This window comes from Astatotilapia calliptera, chromosome 18, assembly GCF_964374335.1.
Source record: "Astatotilapia calliptera chromosome 18, fAstCal68.1, whole genome shotgun sequence".
Taxonomy (NCBI): Eukaryota; Metazoa; Chordata; class Actinopteri; order Cichliformes; family Cichlidae; genus Astatotilapia; species Astatotilapia calliptera.
The window spans coordinates 34,450,753-34,474,114 of NC_137439.1; the positions used below are offsets into that span (position 1 = coordinate 34,450,753).

The 23,362-nt window shown below is 43.6% G+C and overlaps 1 protein-coding gene across 2 annotated transcripts in view; it reads left to right on the forward strand.

Annotated features, from left to right (window-relative positions):
- The window catches only part of paxip1 (PAX interacting (with transcription-activation domain) protein 1), a 32,699-nt gene extending 25,328 nt beyond the window's left edge, over positions 1-7,371 (forward strand). For both annotated transcript variants that reach the window (XM_080292587.1, XM_080292588.1), the window contains exons 10-23: positions 995-1,089; positions 1,189-1,284; positions 2,504-2,641; positions 2,792-2,913; positions 3,327-3,511; positions 3,765-3,808; positions 4,151-4,218; positions 4,334-4,436; positions 4,575-4,743; positions 4,884-4,984; positions 5,920-6,054; positions 6,278-6,353; positions 6,470-6,529; positions 7,061-7,371. In XM_080292587.1, the coding sequence (XP_080148713.1) occupies positions 995-1,089; positions 1,189-1,284; positions 2,504-2,641; positions 2,792-2,913; positions 3,327-3,511; positions 3,765-3,808; positions 4,151-4,218; positions 4,334-4,436; positions 4,575-4,743; positions 4,884-4,984; positions 5,920-6,054; positions 6,278-6,353; positions 6,470-6,529; positions 7,061-7,077 (1,409 nt within the window). In that variant the 3' untranslated portion in view covers positions 7,078-7,371. The remainder of the gene's footprint in view (positions 1-994; positions 1,090-1,188; positions 1,285-2,503; positions 2,642-2,791; positions 2,914-3,326; positions 3,512-3,764; positions 3,809-4,150; positions 4,219-4,333; positions 4,437-4,574; positions 4,744-4,883; positions 4,985-5,919; positions 6,055-6,277; positions 6,354-6,469; positions 6,530-7,060) is intronic.
- The last annotated feature ends 15,991 nt before the right edge of the window (positions 7,372-23,362 follow it).

Consider the following 23,362-nt stretch of genomic DNA (forward strand, 5'->3'; position numbering starts at 1 on the left):
CATAAACTGATTTGCAAAAATGCTACAAGATCTGTTGGAAAGTTATGACTGAAACCACTGCAAAGCCAGACCGGACACATCGACTACATCCCGGAGCCTGTTCATCAGGCTGGTAGGGTCGACGGTTTCAAAGTCCAGCAAAACCATAACTGTGACTATGTCGCTTTAAGTAATGTGGTTTCCTTTGAGTGGCATCCAGACTGAAATTTGTCATACATCTCATGTTTTTCTAAAAAAGCCCCAAGTTCATGTGAAACTCCTTTTTTCAGAATTGTAGACAATAACGGGAGCTTGGAGATGGACCTATAATTCTTAAACTCTGTTGGGTCCAAACTGCTCTTTTTTAATATCGGGAAAAACAACAGCATGCTTAAAGGGCCGAGGGACCACACCTGTTAAAACAGAGGCATATCTCTACAGTGAGGAGCCAATAGCAGAGAGAGCTTTTTTTAAACAGCCCAGCAGGTAGTATGTCATTTGGACAAGTCGTGATTTTCATTTTATCCAACAGAGGTGAAAGGTCATGTATAGTCATTGGGTTAAACACTAATAGGTGGTGTAATGGCCACACAGAAACTGATGTGCTGCTGTGCTCACAGTCAGCAGCAGCACAGGTCGAAGACGGGAGAAAGAGTCAGCTCTGATGGCTGAGAGGACAGCAGCTGTTTTCACCACCTATCTTTCCAACATAGGAGACTCCAAGTAATACAGGGTGACTGATTATCTGTTGCTGGCTTGATATTGTTTTGTGTTATTGCGTGACTTGTGCTTCGATCACAGAATGCACTGAAACACAGTCACACAAAGTCTGTGTGACCACAAACTGAACCTGTCCAAGTCTTTTAAGTCTAATTAAGAAAATAAGCACACCTGCTGATTGAGATGAATTTCTATAGAAGGCTGGGTCTCTGGTAACTGCAGGATTGAAACTGCTGTTAGTCCTGCACTCTCTTCAGTCTGTGATTCAGTGACAGTAATTTCTTTCTTTCCGCAGTCCCACAGGATGGCTTCCTCCTGGGCTGTGTGTTTGGTATTGCCGACTATCCAGAACAGATGGCTGACAAACAGCTCCTTGCTACATGGAAGAGGGTAAGTCACTGAGAGAGAGTATGAGTACCCAAGTAGGGTGAAAGACAGGAAACAATGCTGAGCATCAGACAGTGTTTGTTTACCGATCTCCTTCGTCAGGTCATTCAGGCGTGTGGAGGCTCAGTTGATCCAACCCTAACCAGCCGCTGCACACATCTGCTGTGTGAAAGTCAGGTCAGCAGCATGTACGTACAGGTAAGGATGTCTCCCATGAGAACAGACACAGTTTATGGAGTGTGGAATCCCAGTATGACTATCATAAATGTTTTCGTACTCATTCATTATTAGGGATGGGTATCGTTTAGGTTTTATCCGATACCAGTACCAAACTGGTACTTTTGAAATGGTGCCGGTGCTTAAAGAATGGAGAACACAAACTTTGTCCAAAAACCTCTCATGTTCAGCTGTTTTTTTGTGAAAAGATAACAATGTTAGCCTTTTCTGCAGCTATGGGGCATATATGGTATCACTCTTGGCTGGAAGCAGTGCTTAAACAATGGAAAAAACACAAACTTTGTCCAAAAACCTCTCATGTTTAACTGTTTTCCACTTTTCTTTGGTCATTTTAGCCTTTTTGGCCAGGGTGAAGGGAGTATCTGCCATCAAACAAGAAGACAGCTGCATGTAACTACGACGGTGTTTGCTAGTTCACCTTACATGCATTCATGTAATAACGTGGTTAGCCTACTCAACGTAAATTACACACGAACAACATTAAGCTACTCACGCAGAGAAGAACGGCTGCTGCTGCATCATCATCCTCATCATTTCTGCTACACTGGCAGGGCTACGGCTACACCCGCAGTAGATGTGCTCGGTGTGAGGTCTCGCAGCAAGCTATCAAATAGGGTGGATTTCTCGGCTTTTAAAAAAAAACGCTATGCGTCGCCAGGTGTTTCATCGGATTTGAGGTGTTACCTCCTTTGACAGTATCACAGTATCAGCTTAAAGCACTTGTTGCTGCTGAGTTTGCATCTTTTGCTGTGAAGTACAGCCAGACTTTGACCGCTTCGCCTTGGGCATTTTTAATCTGTAGCTCTGCTCTAAAAGAACGTACGTACCTGGGCCCGCCTACTACGCTTACAAAGGTAAAATGATTGGCTAGAATCCAAAGTGTATCACGTCTCAGGGGGAAAAAAAGCACCAAAATAAAGCACTGAAATGTGCGCTGCTTTTCGGTCTGGTTACTACCGTTTATGTCAGAACCGGTGCGATACCGGTACCCATCCCTAATCATTATTGGCCTTTAACTGGAGTGCAATATTTAGTATCACCTAATTGATACTTTATTGCGATGGAATGAGACAAACCCTTGAATGGGACCGATATTACCCGCTGTCTCCTCAGAGTATAGAGGATAAATACTGAACTTCTGCTGGTTGAAATTGAACCAAAAGCACGTTTCCTCTTCCAGGCACTCAGAGAGGGGAAACGCTGTGTAACCGCCCACTGGCTCAACACTGTGCTGAAGAAGAAGAGGATGGTTCCTCCTCACCGGATGTTACATGTGCCATTTGCCTTCCCTCCTGGAGCCAAACCCTGTTCTCAGCATGTACGTCTGCCGTTTCTTTTAACAGTAGTTTTTCTACAGTCTTTGTACTTGGTGAACTTAATGAACTTCAAAATACTGTACTCCAATTGGCAGGAAGCATTTCTGCTTGTCAGATCTTTACTCCAGCTCTCTGTTGCCGTCTTTCCTCAGATCATATCAGTGACGGGTTTTATGGATGCTGACAGAGATGATCTAAAACTGATGGCCTACCTGGCTGGTGCCAGATACACCGGATATCTTTGTCGCAGTAACACTGTCCTCATTTGCAAAGAGTAAGAGTTGGGGTCGGGTAGATGAGTTCCTCTTTGGGTATTCTTTTGTACTGCACGCAGTATATCCATAGAACTCAAACTATACAAGAACTATCTTACTTTTGGTTTTATGTCGTTCTTGGAGTGTACTCCTCCTCATTTGTATGTGTGAAGGACTCAGCCTATCTTCAAGCTTCTCTTTATCCTAAGTGTTAACCTTTTTTAGTCAGATCAGATGCTTTGTTTTGTTAATCCAGCATTTTCACTCTTTTATTTCCCAACTTTGTTGCAACTTGTTTGAAATGTCTCATTTTCTTTTAAACATTTTTCAGTTGAACCTTCTTGTGTGAAGGTTGAACGTTCAGTTTGCTTGAGAACCTTCACTTCTCAAGCACACTGTCAGTTTTATGGTTGTCTTGCTAATATCACTTTAGACCCAGTGGGCTTAAATATGAGAAGGCCAAGGAGTGGAAGATCCCTTGTGTGAATGCCCAGTGGCTGTGTGATATACTGCTGGGCAACTTTGAAGCACTGAGACAAATCCAGCACAGCCGATACTCCATCTACACACATCCTGAACCACTGGTGCCTAACCCACAGCTGGTCCAGAACCTGCTTGGTATGTACGCCGTCACTGGAGTTGTTACGTAGTGAGCAATTACATGAAGATATTACCCAATATCTCTTACTTGCCACACACTCTCTCCTGTGGGGTATGCTTAGTTAGTCTAACCTGACTGGAGCCACACAGCTCTGGTTTTGTGTGGCTTGATTTTGGTTCGTCAGGAGAGTGAAGAGCTTTTGATGTTTTATCACTTGGAATGGCCACACTTTAAGATACTGTCCTGATTACCTTGTGCATTTCTCTGTAGCTGCTTGGAGAACACCAATCAAAGTCTCTTCTGAAGCTTTGGCGGTGAGTTTTTGTGTCACAGTGTTCTTCACATTCTTTTGTTTGGAATGTCGAGAAGCTCCGTAACCCCTCTCTCAGCCTGCTCTGAATCCTCTGCTCCAGACAGTTTTCCGACTCTTGGATTGACATAACGTCACACATTTCTAGCTTTAACCACAACACCTCACACACCTCTTCAGTTGTTGGGGGCAGTTATTCACAGGAAAATATCTGTGTGAGAGTGATTTGTTTTTTAGTGCGTTTGTCCTTAAAAAGTTGAATCAGTCATAGAAGAGAGAGAAGCAACAGAGGAACAGTGTACCGGCTCGTCTGATTGTGCTTTTGTGGCGTCTGTTTGGTGTTTAGAGCCTCCAGCTGCTGCAGAAGCAGAAGATCAGCGACTCAGCAAACCCACCTGCAAACAAGAAGGCCAGGTCGGTATAGCAGGTTAGGGACTAGCCTGTCACTCCTCTGCACGAGAACAGAGTTGGACCACACACCCTCCAGACTGCCATGTTCTAATGATACTTTGCATTTCTGTCTCTGAAGACTGGAAGAGATCCAGTCCCCGAGTAAGAAGCTTCCTCCAGAGTCCACTCCTCGGGTCATGTTCACAGGCTTTGAGCCTATGCAAGTACAGCAGTACACCAAGGTGAAAGCAGCCTTCCCACGCTCAAACATTTAGTGTGTTGTTAGACTGAAGCTCAGATTAGTGAGAACGCTGAAGTTACTCTCAAAGCACATCTGCAGCCTCAGCTGCTATTTGAATGTGTCCCCTTTCCTCCTGCAGAGGTTACATGCTTTAGGTGGTGAGCTTGCAGACAGCAGTCAGAAAGTCACTCACCTTGTGGCCAGTAAGGTGACTCGCACCGTCAAGTTCCTCACTGCCATGTCGGTGGTCAAACACATAGTCACCCCAGAGTGGCTGGAGGAAAGCTGGAGGAGTCAGAAGTTTGTGGGTATGTTTGCGTCCCACCCCTCCTTTTTCTTATCTAACTGTGTTTTGTAGAGATCAAAGTGGAACTGAAATTGGTCTTGTGCTGCGGTTTTACCTGTATATGTTTCGTTAACGGGAGCAAACCTGTTGTGTGTGTTACAGACGAGCAGAGTTGCACTCTGAGGGACGCAGAAGCGGAGGTGTTGTTTGGCTTCAGCCTGGAGGAGTCGCTAAAGAGAGCCCAAAGTGCACCTCTCTTTAAGGTCCTCTGACAACATAACTGCTGTGTTCAACCAAAAACCGTCTTTTTCTTGATGCCAGTTAAAGAATTCAGAAGTAGGGCTGTGCCATGTGACCAAAATCATATCCTGATAACAATATATGTTCTGGGAACCCGACTTGTGTGAAGTGTTTTCAGCTGGGCGTCCTGTACCTGGAGTCAAGTGTTTTGACCGATGCATGAAACTATATTTTTAGATATAAGTTGTAACGGCCGCTGTTTTCTTTGTATTTCTTACATGCGGCGCTGCGGGGAAAAGCGTTTGAGTCTAAGGTTTATTTTGAGCACCTGACGGCTCTTTTTTTATTGCTTCTCAGCTCTCTCCATCCTCTTTCACGTGATTCTTGCATTAGAAGAGGTTTGTTGTGTTTGAGTCTGAGGTGGACCGGTTTGCAGCATAATTTGCATAGTACAGTTTTCTGGTCCATGTCAGAGTTTGTATAACCAAACCATGTCCATGCTACAGCCCCTCGTTTAGGAATAAGGTCCTTGATTTGTTTTGACTGGTCTGTTTGGAGCCAGTTGTTCCTGCCTCCTCTTCACTGGCCATGCTGGGATTCTCTGTGCCCCGATGAACAAATATTGCTGTAAACAGTGTGCTTTGCAACACCATGAAACAAACGATAGCGTATAATTTGAAACGACAGATGTTTTCATATCTGATGTATTTCGTCATATTGCACAGCCCTATTCAGAAGTGCTAAACTCATTTTACCTTTTTGTTCAACTATTAAAAAGTCACTCGTGCTGATGATCACACAACAACATTTAAATATATTAGGCCTTTATATATAGTGGGTCAGTTGACTGAACTAGTATATTTAAACTGAGCTGGACTAACTGGAAACCAGTGTACTAATTGTTCTGATGATTAACGGTTGAGTCTCTTTTTGCGTTTCCTGTGACACGGTGATGCAGGGGAAGTACTTCTACCTCACACCAGGGATCTGTCCAAGCCTCAGCACAATGAAGTCCATTCTGGAGAGCGCCGGAGGAAAGCTGCTGACCAAGCAGCCCTCATACAGAAAGATCATGGAGCACAATCAGAATAAGGTGCTGAAAGTTGCTGCAACTCTTTCATGTCTCTAGGCACTCGTAAATGTCCACAGAGGTGGTGGGTTCTTGTGACAATATGGCAGAAACCTGGGAGGAGTGTAGCTTTTATTTCATGTATTTTCATTTCAGCACAAAATAAAACAGACATGTGTTTGACAGAAGTCTTTTATTACAGTTTTTCTCTATAAATCAGTAACCACATGTTGGCATTTGGTTGCAGAACCTTCCGGAGATCATATTAATTTCCTGCGACAATGACCTTCACCTCTGTAGGGAATACTTCTTGAAAAACATTGGTAAGATTCTCTCCCAGGGCCCACTTGTATTTATCCTCATTTTATTTTTTTTACAGAGTGTCTTCATAAAGTTGACATTGTGTTTCATTTGCACTCTTGTGGTCTCTGTTTTCCAGATGTCCACAATGCTGAGTTCATTCTGACTGGAGTTCTCACCCAGAAACTTGACTATGAATCATATCCTTTACAGTCTCACAGCAACTAGTTTAGTTTGCTGACATGTTGTATGGCTGAATGATACTTTCAGTCTTTAAACCCAAAATGATCCCAAATTAAAGCTGTAGAGTTGTTCTTCCAGGCAGGGATCATGCAGTCAGTGGGAAACAAACGCATTAGTCACATGTCCTCTTCACTGCAGTGTGGACTAAACACACTATTGGGAGATTTGTGGATTCATCACTCATGATGAATCCACAGTGATGAATCTAATAAGTCTGCCTGAGATTGCACAGGTCTTCACTTACTGTCATGTTATCTATGAACTAATGCACACATGCCAATCGTTTGGCATCAACAAAAGTACGCAATAGGGGTATTTTCCAAAGCGGCCTGGAGCCCCTCCCCTGTAATACTAATGTGGATGTTATTACCAGATAGAGGCCAGAACTGCAGCTGCGTTTGAGCCCATGGAGAAATGTTTTGCTGTGTGATGTAGAGTGACCGGATGGTGGTGTTACTGTGTTCAGTCAGTTTCCTTGACAGTCACACATATAAGTTCACTTGATGACGCAGCAGTGAAGCATAAAGAAGAGGACGCGGGACAGAATGAGGACGACCGTGTGTACAGTCCAGCCACACTGACTTTTCTATGTTTTTATTTCTGTGCAGATGTCTCCAGTCTTTTTGTAGCCTTTTGTTACCTGTTTGAGACGAATTAAATGGATGTTATTTTTGTGAAATAATTGTTTAAATTATGGAGGATGAAACTTTGTTTTCTGTTGTTGAGAATAGGATGTGTAAAGCTTCAGCTCACAAATGCTGCTTTTTGGAATAAAAACTACACTTTGATTGTGAAAAATGCTTTCAGCTTCATACCTGATCAAGAAAACTGTTAATAACTAAAGTAAAACATTAGCATTTTAGATAAAGTTAATGTCTGTGCATGTGCAATAAAGCCTCATAGCAGAGTATGCTAAATTCACAATTCAAGCAGTCACGCAGTAAAAGATGGACATGTTGAGAACAAAAGGTCTGTTGACTTCTCATGTTTTTGAGGGTTTCAACGCTTTCTCGATGTTATTCCTCCCAGGTTTAAACGGATAATTCCTGATAGAATTAATTTAATTAACTGCTAATGAGGGTCTGGGGTAGTTACTGGTGAAGTTCTAATTGCTGGCTGTCAGACAGACAGCCTGAGATCATGTGGGTGGAAGTGAGACGTGCGGCGTCGCCTGCGGTGCTGTCCTCAAAAACGACAGACTGAATTAGACACAGCCTGAGCCAAGGTCATGTACTACATATTCCACGTGCGGGTGCCAGTAGCACTGCTCGATGTGTATTTACATGAACGTGAGATTTGATGTTTCATGGCTGACCGTGCAGAATCATGGCTGAACTGCACAGAGATTCATGTTGCTGTATTGAAAAAGAGCCATCATACACACTTGGCGTGTCACTGAATACACCAATAAGCCTGACTAAAGCTGTGGGTGCAGGCATTCCTGAGACTGAGCGCAGACACAGCAGCAGATACATTAGGTACTGGAAGTGTTTGAGATGAATTCAGATTTAACCACAGCAATGGTGCTTTGTATTGTAAAGATCCCACAGTATTGGAGAGAAAACAAGCAATCAGAGCAAATACTGTTAAAAGTTCTGCCAGAGGTTTCTCACTCAGCACTTTTAACTAAAACACAGCGTAACCACCTCTTCGTGGTTCAATTGTGATGCTTGCGTTCAATGTAGGATCTTTTGGCGTTGGCACTTTGTCCATTCTGAATCTACGCAGCCAGCTTTTGCTCTCGATGCCAATTATTGAGCCTTATGTGCCCATGATTCTTTCACAGGTTCAGTGGTTGTTCTTCCCTTAACTTAATGTTGTCTTCTAAGAAGGCTCTAAAAAATGAAAGCATCGACCTGTAATATTTACTGTTGAAACGTTAGGGTCAGAAAGCCCTGTACAGCTGCAGCGGGAGATGACATCGGGCTGATGGAAAGCATGAAGATGATGAAGCAACCAAAGACTGCTAATTGGACAAAATGAGGTGTGAAAAAAGAGAAACCATACGCCAAGAATGTGATTGAAAGCTGATCTACGGGACACAGAGTATAGTGATATCTGTTAAACTGCAGTACATTACAGTGGGCATCGGCAGTTTTGGACACAACAATGTGTCCGCCTTAAAAACAGCCGACTCCCTCTGATATGTTGGTTCAATCCTGCTGCCTGTGTGTTGTTGAGAATGACATCATCAGATAAATGAAGAAATCCAAAAGAAGTAAGAACATCTCAGAGTACAGCGAATACACACAGACACACACACACAGTATTTGGGCAATCCTAATTAATTCCAATTAAAGATGCAAAAAAAAAAAGAGCCACATCTTTGATTAAGCAGCAGTTGGGCTCCTTGTTGGTTTGCGATGTCCTCCTCTGACACAGCCCAGTTATGGGGAGAAGGAAGGACACAGAAACTGTTGTAATTAATACAGAAATGCTTCATGTGAGATATTTCTAATTAGTCCCCAGTTCCTCCCTCTGTTGGCTCAGACACACTTTGGTTTGCCTGTTCCACAGGATGCAAAGGAATTACAGACTAATTACACAGAGACGGGCGTTGGGATTCATCGGGCCCTGCAAATTAACATATGAGCTAATTAGCATACGATGGAACTAATGACTAATAATGTAACCAATTACATGGGCTGGGCCATCTCATTCTACTTTTGGAGAAAATTATGCTTGGAGGGGAATGCATTGTTTTACTCACAGACGAAGACGAGAACAGGAAAAGGTTGGTTTTACAGTCAGGTTTCCATGTTCACTGTGCAGCAGCCTCAGTGCCCTGCTCAGGGGCTGCTAGATATAATTGGAGGTGGTGATGAATGCTAGTATTTTAAGCAACAGCTTTGCAGGCTCAAATAGTACTGAGAAACTAGCACATTTGATCAAATGTAGGTTTTTCAGCAATAGGGCAGAAAAATAAAATTACATGACCAAAAAAACAAAGCCATATAAGAAGAAAACAGACAAACGAATACAATGTAAATGATACGTTTAGTGGATCTCAGAGTAGTGAATGTTTTTAACTGCTTGTGTCCACAAGTGGTGACAGGATTGTTTCATCTATTGAATTACAGGCTCTCTGGTACCCAATCCAGGTGGTTCTTAGGTTGGTCTGCCTGGTCTTAGAGTCCTGTATCCTGCTCTATGTCATGGTTGGCTCTGGGTTTTTTGTCCCAGCATTTTGAGTTTGGTGAGCATCAGTGTTGTGGCTGCAGTCCAGTTTATTATTCAGGTGAACACCCAGGTACCTATGAGAGTCCACTATCTCAATGTCCACTCCCTGGATGTTCACCGCTGTCAGTGTGGTGGGTCTGCGTGAAGGTGAGGGTGAAGAGGAACGGTGCCAGCACAGTTCCCTGTGGGGCCCCCGTACTGCAGACCAGCGTGTCAGAGACACAGCCCTGTGTCCTCACATACTGTGGGCGTCCTGTGAGGTAGTCCAGTATCCACTGGGACATGTGGTCGTCCACTCCTGATAGCTCCAGCTTGTCCCTCAGAAGTTGTGGTTAGGGGTGGGTTTTGATTATCGATTTATCGATTCTAGCTTGGATAACGTGATATCGATTCATTAAAATCCTGAATCGATTTTTAAATATAAATTTATTTTGTCCTCAGGTTAAACCTCACAAAATTTCAACAACCACCAAACAGCTAAAACAGTAAATGAGAGCAGGAGTACGGATTCTGCACTAAGACGTGAACAAAAAAAGCGTGGACCCGCCGACGGATCAGAATCAGTGAGCTGAGCTTTCTCACCCGACGGCACGGACACGGCCGGGGCTGAAAGCCGACAGCTCGCTGATTCTGATCCGTCGGCGGGTCCGCGCTTTGTGTTTACGTCCTCTTTGCGCTGATTCTGAAGCTGCAGGTTTTATCTCTCTCCAATATTGACTGAACCAGCAGCAAAAGAAGATCCAAACTACGCTTCACATTTCGCTTCACGCAAACATGAATTCCCTCTGACTTTTCCTGTTTTGCTTCCACCAGGATAAAATCACACTTCATGCACAGCTCTCTCTCTCTCTCTGTACTTCAAGAACAGTTTCCCGTCTAAAAATCTGTTTTCTTCATTATTCGCTTGCTTATTACGCACAAGTTTACCGTTGTTTACAGCCTGTGGGCCGCTGTGTTTTCCTTTTACTTACTTCCAACAAGAAAGCCTCATTTCTGCCGTTCAACAGGCTACTGAACAAATTTTAAAAAACTTTTTAAAATTTGCAAAACGCTTGGCTGTGTCTGTTATGACCCCCTCTGCTGGGCGACAGGAGGGGAGTAACATACACAAGCCCCCACATGAAAACTGAGTAAAATAAAAGGGTTTATTGCAAACTTTAAACAGAAAACCAACAGGACTGTTCAACAGACCACTGGGCAAACAATTGCCTTTTATACCCACAGGTGCACACAATCAGCCAGTCATTTCCTTTTGGAGTGTCATGGGATCTCCAGGCAGCCAATCGTCCGCGTGGTCTGGCACACTGCAATCTGCATAGAAGAGGGCTGGCACGGGTCTCCCAGCAACCAATCATCCGCGAGTCATAGCACACTTGGATTTGCATGAACAAAAAAAAGGCAGTCTCAGTCCCTCCAAGGCCCAGGGCCGTAACAGTGTCTCTAATAAAACCTCTGTAACTTTGTTCTGCTTCACTTCAGCAACATCAGGTAATGTTCATGTTGTATGTTCACCAGTATGATAATGATCAAGCAGTAGATTCAGCTGACGTGGTTTTATTAACCGGCAGAGCAGCAGCGCTTGGATTCAATAGCCGAATGCCGCATACACCACTCAAACATATACAGACCTACACGGAGGTACGGCAAGCGGATTAGGACAAAATACGAAACTGACAGGAGGTTATCTACACCCCCCTTCTTTAGTACATCCCTAACCAGATATAAAGTTTAATGCATGCTAAATAATAATAATCACAGCATTAAAGGTCACATATGCTGGTCCTTAGGAACATTTAAATTTGCAAACCAAATGATCGCCCCCACAGTTAGTACAGTTAGTGATATGCTGTGTTTCAGACCTGTCTCCTTGCATTTTTATTTTATCTCCTCTGTGCTTTCTTGTAAATTTGGGCTGGAGCACATCAACATTTGTCGCAGATTGTTGAGGAAAAGCAAGTGTTTTATTGTGCTCTTCAGTCATTTCATGAATCTGGCAGACAGATATGGCTTTCGCTAACGTTAAATCACTGCAGTAGCACTTTCCTTAAATTGTCATTGTTGATGTCTGTCTCTTATTAGTGCATCACTCAGATCACCAAATCTGCAGCTTTTTGCTTTAATCCGTAAACCACTTACATAGGATTCAACAGTCTCGTCCTCTGATTCCGCATGTTGAACTTGTGTCTTTCCATCGTGACGTTGGTTTGTGGGCTGCACATTTCTCTGAACTTCCTTTTGAGGCACTCAGGATCCTCCTTCGATTCTGCAGGAATAAGGACTCGTCCTCCATCGCCGGGCTCTCTCACTTCTGGCGCGTAAACAAAAGGCCGCTCTCGTTCTATAGCTTTGGGGCTAAGTTGAGCAATATGTAGGCTTGTGTGCACGCTGGCTTGTCAGAGTGTGTCGCCGCTATAAAGATGTCATATTCTTGCTCAAAAATGCGCCAATTTTCAGCAACATTACCATTGAAAACAAGCGGGTCGGGCCTCCTGAATCCTTCTGCCATGTCGGCTACAGTCCAGAGACAAAAAAAAAATGCACCCACAAAATAGACTTTTTGTGGGTGCATAAACGAAAAAAAAATACCGTTAACTACGGAGTACGTGTTCCGTCGCTTCTGACACCATGTTGTATGTTCACCAGTATGATAATGATGAAGCAGTAGTTTCAACTGACGTGGTTTTATTAACCAGCAGAGCAGCAGCGGACTTACAGTTCATATGCTGATTCATGGTTTTCTTTCGTTTTTGATCTACTGCAGAATATTTTTAAGGTTATCTGCTATAAAGTCCCAGGCCAGGAAAATCTCCTTCATGTTTTTCTGTGTTTTATCCTCAGTTACTTTGACACAAAGGCCTCTGCTGTGATGCTTACTGTCCTGAGCAGTTATGGACTTATCTTTCATTATATGTATTTTTGGTAGTGCTTTCCCTCTTCTTCCTGTTTGCAGATGTGTGTGTGTGTGTGTGTGGATGCAGGTGTTTCTGCGAACACCTGTTTACAGGCGCCTTCAGGCCTGGTGGGTATGGCCCTGCTAGGGGACTGGCCACACCTGAAGCCCCTGCCACACGCCTGCTGCTGATCAGGGCTCGTCAGGGGAGCTATTTAGGAGAGTGTTGGAGCTCCCACCGGCGCAGGATCATTGAGTTAGACTCCAAGTCTGTGTGTGTGTGTGTGTGTGTGTGTGCGTGCGTGCGTGCGTGCGTGCGTGCGTGCGTGCGTGCGTGCGTGCGTGCGTGCGTGCGTGCGTGTGTCCCCGCGGGGGTCAGTGTTTAACGGCTGCTTCTATTGTTTTCCTGCAGGAAGGACAGCAAACACAACAGCGGGGAGCACGAACACGGACGTCTGAGTGGGAAACACACACGGGAGTCTTGGGGAGCAACGGGGATAAACTGTGCATCTATTGTTAACCACACTGTAAATAAATGCAGTTTGCATGGCAGAGTCCTGCATCTTGGGTCCTCCTTCCCCACGGTTTGCCATTGCAAACCGTGACACTTACACCTTGGTTTAAGTCTTGCAAGTTTCAGCTTTCTTTTTATAGACAAAGAAATATGGAAATGTACTGATGCGTGATCGGAATTATAATATTTCTGAGGCAAAATTTTCCCGATTCAAATCGATTCGGGACCTTGTGAATTGGAATCTAATCAATTCTAGAAATCAGTGACGATACCCAGCCCTAGTTTTTAACCTCTTCCCTGTGGAGCCAGCTCCATGCACATTCCATGTGACAAACCTTAGCGTCCCACAGTTGTGTGTGTGCAGCTAACGTTGCAGCTCAAATGAGTGAGGAACAAGGAAATACATCAATCGAGTGTAAGAAAGAAACAGAGAAAAACATGTGTGGCGAGAGGCTCCATAAGTCTTATTATGTGCGTGCATATTCATATATATGACACATGTGTGTCCTCTATGTCTGTGTACGCTGTGAGGCTGTGGTGATGTGGTGATGTGAATGTGCGTGATCATGCTGTGCAGTTGTGTAAAAATAGCAGGTGACGTTTGTGACTGCGTAGAAAAACAGGTGATCGGTGCATGAAAGAAATTAGAAGGAGGAAAACCATGGAAAAGGGCAAGCGGGAGGGATGAAAGAGAAAACCTAAACGAAGTTTTCTTCGTTCAAGTTTTCTCAAGAACGTTGAAGAACGTTGAAGAACACTGTAACTAATGCATTAGCGCTATGGAGACTGATGGGTTTTCTCTATTATGACGTCACATTGTATTAAAAAGTTGATAAGTTAGATTTATGTTAATGCAAGAGGAGGAGAGAAAAACGTCGCGGATTCTTATCTGGAATGGCGTTAGTACAAACTAACAGGGTAGAGCCGGACCTGCATGGCGATGCACGGGAGCCAATCTGTATTAAGGTGCGTCAGACGGGGAACAGGACCTTGCGTCGTTCCAGGATCTCTTTTGGGAACTGATCGTTTACACTGAAGTTCGTTCCTTTCATGTCCGTGTTGTGACTCTTCACCTGCTCCTTCTGTTTGAAATGGCCGCAATTCTTCCGAATGTTGGAAAACTGTAATGGACTGGCTCTTATCTTATCTCGAGCAGTCCATGAGAGAAAAAAAAGAAAAAGAATCTATGATCAGATAACATTTAAAAACCAATTTATTCAATAACCTGTAACAGTCTTTAGCATTATGCTGATAGGTTGTTTGTGCATGTGTTGAATGTACTAGGTGCTGAATTTATATATAGCTGTAGCACACAATGCAGAAGTGCATAATTCATGACGAAAGAATATTTATTTATATAAAGTAAAAGCACAAAATTTAGGTACCAGTACTAACACTAGTGGTTCCTACGAAATGAATCCATTCTTGATTTTATTTTTAGCAGATAAATGTTTTCATTGTAAATATTCAGCGTCATTTCATTCAAACTATATTCATATATGATCGGAGGATCAGATGAAATCCATTAGGTCATTGTGTGTGTCTACTGCCCTCTAGTGGTACAAAACATCATTGTATTGTGAAATCAAAGGAGAGCCGCAACACCGTGGAAGCCCTTTATTACTTTTCCAACCTCCAGGAAGCTAAGAGAGCCAACAGCTTATAAAATCAGAGAACAAGACATTTACAGGACATATAATCTCCATACATTTTAAAACTGACAGTTTAAGCCATGCACAGGCTCCCATCTTGGCAAGACAAACAACCAGAAATTTATTTGCATAAATGTAAAAGCTAATATGAAACTATGCATTTAGGCTTTAAAGTTTTTTTTGTTTCTTTTTAATTTCTATAGACAGAACGCAGTAAGAGGTCCACACAGTGTGTTAAATCATACAGCTCACATGGCTGCTTTATAGGGAAGAGAACAGTACATTTGCATACAGTTATCTCAGTTTTTAAACTTTGTGTTTATTTACATGTAATACTCCAAGTGAGTAAAACAGTCCGTGTAGTGAGCAGGTGGTGAAGAATTTGATGGGTGAAACATAGGATTAATGTCCCACATGAAATATTAAATGTCAGTGTGTCTGATTAATTTGACTTTGATTTTGAGATTTATTTATTTATTTATTTTTAGCTTAAATTAACTTTCAGGACAAAATGTTCCAAAGACCACCTTTTATCAGAATCCAAGCAACTGTTATGTATTCAAAATTGAATAATTGTCCCTGGTACATATGTTGTACATTTGTTTGTTGTATGTGTTTATTGTTCAATTGTGTAATAATTGTGTAATTGTGTAATTACGTGTTACGCACTGGCAATAAAGTGAGTAAAGAGTTGGCCTTATCGCACACAGTTGTCCCGCGTACTTATTCCGATTCAGAGAAAGAATCACACATGGTGTCAGAAGTGCTGTGTGACTAAGACATACATCTGCCAAGTGTGAGGAGAAATGGAAGGTAAAAAGGAAATGCCAAATGATGATGCAGACGATCGTCCGAGGGCAGGAGTTAGCATTGCGGCTAGCACTCCCAGCACTATGTTTAGCATCCAACCACTGGTGTTCTGACGAACCATCCTACTTTGGCAAACCATCCTACTTTGGCAAAACATCCTACCGTAAGTAGTTTATGCACATTTCTGCTGTCACAGAATAATTCCAGCACAAATTTAACTAGGTATGATGGTTTGCAACTTAACGTTGCCCATCAGAGTATGCTTATAGCTCATATTCTTAAAGACAGGATGGTTTGCCACTTCATTTTACCCGTTAAAATATGCTTATAGGTAACATTCACAATGGTAGGATGATTTGCCACTTAATTTTAGCCATCACAATATTTTTCTAGCTAATATTCACAAAGGTAGGATGGTTCGCCACTTAATTTTGAGTTGTGCACATGCGCAGAAACAACGGGTAGGATGGTTTGCCAGAACACCGGAGCCCTTTGATTTTTCCAAACCACATGAATGGACAAGATGGGTCCGTCACTTCGAGAGATTTCGTCATTCATGCATTCATGACTGCCTTTCATGCATTAGTAGAGCACTGTAACTACGGACCGCTCCACGATGAGCTGATAAAAGACAGAATAGTGGTGGGCTTGGTTGACACGAGGCTGTCTGAGCGCATGCAGATGGAAAAAGACTTGAACTTGGATAAAGCTATAAATATGGCCAGGCCGTCAGAAGACATCTAAAAGCAACAGTCAGCTTTGAAACAAACGCGATGCAAGTAAATGTGAATGCAATTGACAGAGTGATAAAAAAGCACGACAAAACAAAGTTCAACATGTTCAAGAATAAAACTGTCAAAACACAACAGCAATATAGCGAGAGACAAAGTAACAAATGCTACAAGTGCGGAGACTCTCCACATCTGAAACTTGAGTGCCCAGCAAATGATGTAAAATGTCGTTTATAAAAAAAGGTCACTACCAGCACGTCTGCAGACAAAGCAAGACAGTACAAAGTATTGAGGAGGAAGAGGAGCAAGGTTTCTTCCTAGGCTCAGTTTCCAGTGACAGCCAGGCGTGGACAGCCAACATACTGGAGCAGATGTGACTGTAATAGCTGACTCTGACTTTCTCTGTCAAAGATCTTTGCTAACGAACAAAGACCAGTTCTCCAGCAGCCAGAAAGACCTTTGTTAGGCCCTGGAAAAACACCACTGGACGTTGCAGGTTTTACAAAGCTACAGCTCAACTACGGAGCAAAACAAACAACAGAGAAGGTCTATGTTGTAAGAAACCTGAGCACTCCACTGCTAGGCCTGCCTGTGTTACAGCTCTTGGCCTGCTGGTGCGAGTTGATGTGGTATCAGTGGATACTCTGAAGACTACTTACCCTAAACTTTGCAATGGTCTAGGGAAAGTGCAGCGGGTCTGTCATATTAAACTCAAACCAAACGCTGTGCCGTACTCGCTCAAAACTCCGAGAAGGCTTCCTCTGCCTCTAATGTGAAGGGTAAAGGAGGAACTCCAACGAATGGAAGAACTTGGTGTCATTAACCGAGTTGAGGAACCAACGGATTGGTGTGCCAGCATGGTTGTTGTTCCAAAGAAAAACAGCCCTAGGCTGAGACTTTGTGTAGACTTTACTGGACTAAATGAGTATGTGTGCAGGGAGAAATATGTGCTGCCATCGGTTGAACAAATCTTGGAATGCTCGCAGGAGCCAAAGTGTTTAGCAAACTGGACGCTGACATGGGCTCCTGGCAGATTCCCCTGTCCGATGAGTCTGCCAAACTCACCACCTTCATCACACCCTTTGGGCGGTTCCATTTTACTCGCCTACCATTCGGGATCAACTCAGCGCCCGAACACTTTTGAGGGTCATTGAGGGTCTCAAAAGAGTGGTGTGTCACATTGATGATGTGTTGGTGTGGGGACGTTGCGCATTTTTCTGGGCATGGTGAATCAAGTGGGCAAGTTCTTCCCCCATTTAGCTGAAAAAGACAAAGCCCTGCAAGATATTCTTTCCAAATATGATCCATGGTACTGGGGAACGGACCAAGCGAGAGCTTTCAAAACATTAACAGATGCCCTGACCTCACCTCCAGTGCTTAGGGCTGGGTATCGTCACTAATCTCTAGAATCGATTTGATTCCGATTCACAAGGTCCCGAATCGAGTCGATCCACGATTTGATTCGATTCTATTCGATTCTATTCCGATTCGAATTGAATCGGGGAAATTTGAATCGGGGAAATTATAATTCTGATCACGCATCAGTACATTTCTATATTTTTTTGTCTATAAAAAGAAAGCTGACACCTGCGAGACTTTATCCAAGGTGTAAGCATCACAGCAGAGGCCTTTGTGTCAAAGTAACTGAAGATAAAACACAGAAAAACATGAAGGAGATTTTCCTGGCCTGGGATTTTATAGCAGATAACCTTAAAAATATTCTGCAGTAGATCAAAAATGAAGAATCACCATATGAACATTTCCTGATGCTGCTGAAGTGAAGCAGAGCAAAGTTACAGAGGTTTTATTAGAGACACAACCAAGCGTTTTGCAATTTTGCATAATTTTAAAAAGTTTAAATTTGTTCAGAAGCCTATTGAGCAGCAGAAATGAGGCTTTCTTGTTGGAAGTAAGTAAAAGGAAAACACAGCGGCCCACAGCGCTGTAAACAACGGTAGACTTGTGCGTAACAAGCAAGCGAATAATGCAGAAAACAGATTTTTAGACGGGAAACTGTTCTTGAAGTACAGAGAGAGAGAGAGAGAGAGAGAGAGAGAGAGAGAGAGAGAGAGAGAGAGAGAGAGAGAGCTCTGTATGAAGTGTGATTTTATCCTGGTGGAAGCAAAACAGGAAAAGTCAGAGCGAATTCATGACGATGTTTATCTGAAGCGAAATGTGAAGCGTAGTTTGGATCTTCTTTTGCTGCTGGTTCAGTCAATATTGGAGAGAGATAAAACCTGCAGTTTCAGAATCAGCGCAAAGAGGACGTAAACACAAAGCGCGGAGCTGCCGACGGATCAGAATCAGCGAGCTGTCCGTGCCGTCGGGTGAGAAAGCTCAGCTCACTGATTCTGATGCATCGGCAGCTCCGCGCTTTGTGTTTTCGTCTTAGTGCAGAATCCGTGTTCCTGCTCTCATTTACTGTTTTAGCTGTTTGGTGGTTGTTGAAATTTTGTGAGGTTTAACCTGAGGACAAAATAAATTTAAAATTTTTAAAATCGATTCAGGATTTTAATGAATCGATATCACGTTATCCAAGCTAGAATCGATTTTAATCGATAAATCGATAATCAAAACCCAGCCCTACTTGCAATGTATGACCCCAACGGAGACATTAAAGTATCAGCAGATGCTTCATCCTATGGTCTCGTTGGTGTTCTTTTGTAACTGTGAGAAGAAAGATGGCGACCCAAGGTCACTTTCTCCTACTGAACAACAAAAAGCACAAGTGGAAAAAGAGGCACTGGCGTCTACATGGGCGTGTGAGCAATTTCGTGATTTTCTGATTGGAAAACATTTCTGTCTCAAAACTGACCACAAACCTCACGTTTCCTTACTGGGAGGACAAGCTCTGGATCTCTTGCCACCCAGGATCAAGCAATTCAGAATGAGACTCATGCTGTACGAGACACTGTACGAGACTCATGAGACTCGTACAGTGTGCCGTACGCCCCAGGAAAATCACTCTGGACAGCAGATACTTTGTCCCGCTCGCCTCTGAAAAAAACAATGAACATGTCAGATGGAAAGCACAGACATATGTAGACGGTATTGTAGTATTTTGACTACAGACCGGCCCACCAGGTATTAAAGCCATAAAAACTTTGAATGAAAACAAACGCTGTTGTGACAGTGATGTACAGTCTTGTTGGTATATGTATGATTTCTATACATTTTACGTCAGATAAAAACTTTGGTTGTAAGATTCAGATAATTATTTAATAAAAGCTAGATATTTTAAATGAGAATAAGAAAGAAAAGTATTTCTTTGTGCCCCCCTCTCCCTGTTAATGCCTACCTGGCCCCCTGGCAAAACTTTCCTAGACCCGCCCCTGCACAGTTACCAGCTGTCAGTTGCTTAGAAAAGGATCCTGGTGTTATTTGTCTCTCAGAAACAGTTCATAACTTCCCTTCAACTCATTCATGTCACCTAAAAGGTAAACCTGTTTCTCTATCACCTGTTCAGCTCTGATGATTCAATAAGGACATCTCCTGGTTTCCTCTTTCTGGCGAAAAGTGGGCAATAAATAAACAAGAGAGAAAAGCCGATCAGCTGATCATTGATCAGTTTCATGATTGAAGTAGCAACAAGGGAGAGAGGGGAGAGAATGAGAAAAGAAGAGGCAGCTGTGCAGCGTAACGACAGAATAACTCCAGCTTTGTGTCTTTTTTTCATTATAGCAAAAGACCAGGACAAACTGCGTCTCTTCTCAGCTCAATACGAAACGCGTAATATTTTCTCTGAATGAGGGACCATTCCATTTTTTTAAGGAGCTGTTGGCAACTCTACTAACTAACCTTATGAATAAAATAAAGCTTACTATCAGTAACATCATAGCACCCACCCAGCTGTATAGAAACTCCGTCATGCTAGCTAGTAGCAGTACGAGTTACTGTAACTGACTGTAAAAAGTCAGCACAATGAAAATAAACTAGAATAGAATAGAATAGAATAGAATAGAATAGAATAGCCTTTATTGTCATTGTACAGAGTACAACGAAATTGGAGTGCCACTCCCTTGGTGCAAGTTTCAATAATAAATATAAATGTAAAATATAAAAGTACAAAAAAAAAACAATCGTATTACTCAAACAATAGTATGTACAATATATACAGGATAGCAGCATTAATATAATGACAGTATGAATAGCAGCATAATATAATGACAGTGACGGTATGGAATAGGTTCAATTGTTTTGTGCTTATTTACTACGGTGGTAGCTCTGGGAAAGAAGCTATCCCTGAATCTGTTTGTCCTGGTTTTATGTGACCTGTACCGTCGGCCTGACGGTAATAGTTCAAACAGTTGGTTGCAGGGGTGAGAGTGGTCCTTGATGATATTGCCAGCTCTGCTGAGGTACCGAGAGTTTGCAGTGACCTCCAGGCTGGGCAGAGAGCAGCCAGTGATCTTCTGGGCTGTGTTGATGACCCTCTGCAGTACTTTCCTGTCCGCAGCTGAGCACCCTGCATACCATGTTGTTATGCCGTACGTTAGGATGCTCTCTATGGTGGCTCTGTAAAATGTCACCAGCAGCCTCTCCTCCAGGTTGTTCCTCCTGAGCACTCTCAGAAAGTGGAGACGGTGCTGGGCCTTTTTAACCACCGCCGTGGTATTTGCAGTCCAGGAGAGGTCATCAGAGATGTGCACGCCCAGAAACCTCATGGAGTGTACCCTCTCCACACAGTTCCCGTGGATGTAGAGTGGGGCCGGGTCTGCTCTGCCCTTCCTGAAGTCCAAGATAAGTTCTTTCGTTTTCGTGGTGTTCAGTTGGAGGTTGTTAACTGAACACCACTCAGTCAGTCTGTTGACCTCATCTCTGTAGTCCGACTCATCCCCCTTGCGATGAATCCAACCACTGTGGTGTCATCCGCGAACTTTATGATGGTGTTTGAGAGATGGGTAGGGGAGCAGTCGGATGTGTAGAGCGTAAACAGGAGGGGACTCAAAACACATCCTTGTGGAGACCTGGTGCTGAGTGTGATGGTGCTGGACCGGTGGGGGCCGAGTCTGACAGACTGTGGTCTATTTGTCAGGAAGTCCTTGATCCAGAGGCAGATGGGGGTGGAGAGTCCCAGGTGAGACAGTTTCTGGACCAGGATCTCCAGGATGATATGATTGAATGCTGAGCTGAAGTCCAGAAAGAGCATTCTCACATAGCTTCCTCGGTGCTCCAGGTGACTCAGAGCAGTGTGGAGCGCTATGGTGATAGCGTCCTCGGTGGATCGATTTGTCCTGTAGGCAAATTGGTGGGGGTCCAGAGTGGGAGGCAGACCGGCCCTGATGTGCTGACAGACCAGTCTCTCAAAGCACTTCATCACCACAAGCGTGGCGGCTGCCTCGGGGCTCTCCTCCTGCCTCCCCTTCCCTCATCCACCTGCTGGCCTCTGTGGAAGCCCCGCTATAGCCACCACCAAACAACTGAGTTATTTTTACACATCGACCTGCATCTGGCCAATCCACCACCTCTCATTGTTCATGCCATTACAAAAAATAAATAAAAAATAAGTCACCGGGCACATGCCCGGTATGCCCGATGGCCAGTCCAGCTATGTTAACCTGCAACCAAATCTGCAGCTCCATACAGCAATGTTACGACTTAGATTATATCTTATAACTCATAACTCTTATGTTAGCTCCCCTCAGTAGCCTACTGTCTGAAATATTCGACGGCTGCAATAATTCTTTAAGTGTTATTTTTTCTTGGTATTCTAATTTCACCGAAGTTTACTAAACTCAAACTTAATATTACTTACCGGGACATTTATTCTCTCCTCATTTTCTTTCACCGAAAAATTGTTTCCTGCGGTGCCGTCTTTCGTGCTTGGCTCTCCTACCTTTGCTAACGTGATGCACATAGTGCAGAAGCCGATGCTGCATTCACTTACACTTGGATATCTGAGCTTCACCGTGAAAACATAATCGTACATTTGATATTTGATTGAATTTTATTGTTTTGCCTTTGGGGTGGCACCTGGGGTGGCCAGTCTGGTTAGGGGGGTGGCCTGTGCCCCCCCAGGCCACCCCACTGGACACGCCACTGCGAACGGACCGGGCCGAACCTCCACAGAAGAAAATACAGTCAGATGATCCTGACTTCTCAGCAAAGGTTCGCATCATTCATAAACTCATTAAGACAGTGCACCATTTAAAAAATGTTTCAGGGGACGTTCCTCCTCCCTCTCTGAACAAGATAGCTCAAAATCTAATGACTGTGATTAAGCCAGCTATCCCCAATAGAGAAGTGCAGACTCTAATTGAGGGCAATGCTAAGAACTGGGCTCATACAACCATCATAATCCTTCGGGATCATTATAATGAATGCATGGAAGAGGCAGTTAAGACTCTTTTTGAGTTTCCTGAACAGGACTGGAGAGGCCCGTTTGAGATAGCGGCATCCTGGGCCAAAAGGAATCTGGGCCGCCGTCTTCAGCCTGAATCTTTGGAGCAAACTGAGGCTGTCATTGTGGCGAAGCTGGCAGACTTGCAGGCAACTATTGGATCGACGGAGTGGAGCAACACCATCAATGAACCAGATCATCAGCCACAAGTAAATGGAGAGGTGAGACATTTGGACATGATTGCACCCCTGATTGAAGCATCACAATCAGCTTCTCTGCACACACAACCCGCAGCACTGCAGGCCACTACTGGCCGGATCGTTTCTGTCACAGCACAAGTTCATGCTCCACCCACAGCTAACGCCGCACCCAAAACTACGACTGCTACGACGTCTGACCCGATTGGAGGTGAACTGTCACTCTCCAGTAAGACGGTGGAGGGAAGAGACGGCGATCTGAGACCTGCCACTCCTCCTGTGCATCTACAGGAACCAGGGCAGACTCTAATAGAGGGCAATGCTAAGAACTGGGCTCATACAACCATCATAATCCTTCGGGATCATTATAATTATAACTATCCACTTTTCTTGTTTTTTACTTATTTTTTGCTCTGGTTTACATCCCAAAATCCTCTAGTCTTATAGTATACGACAGCGGATCACTTGTAAACAT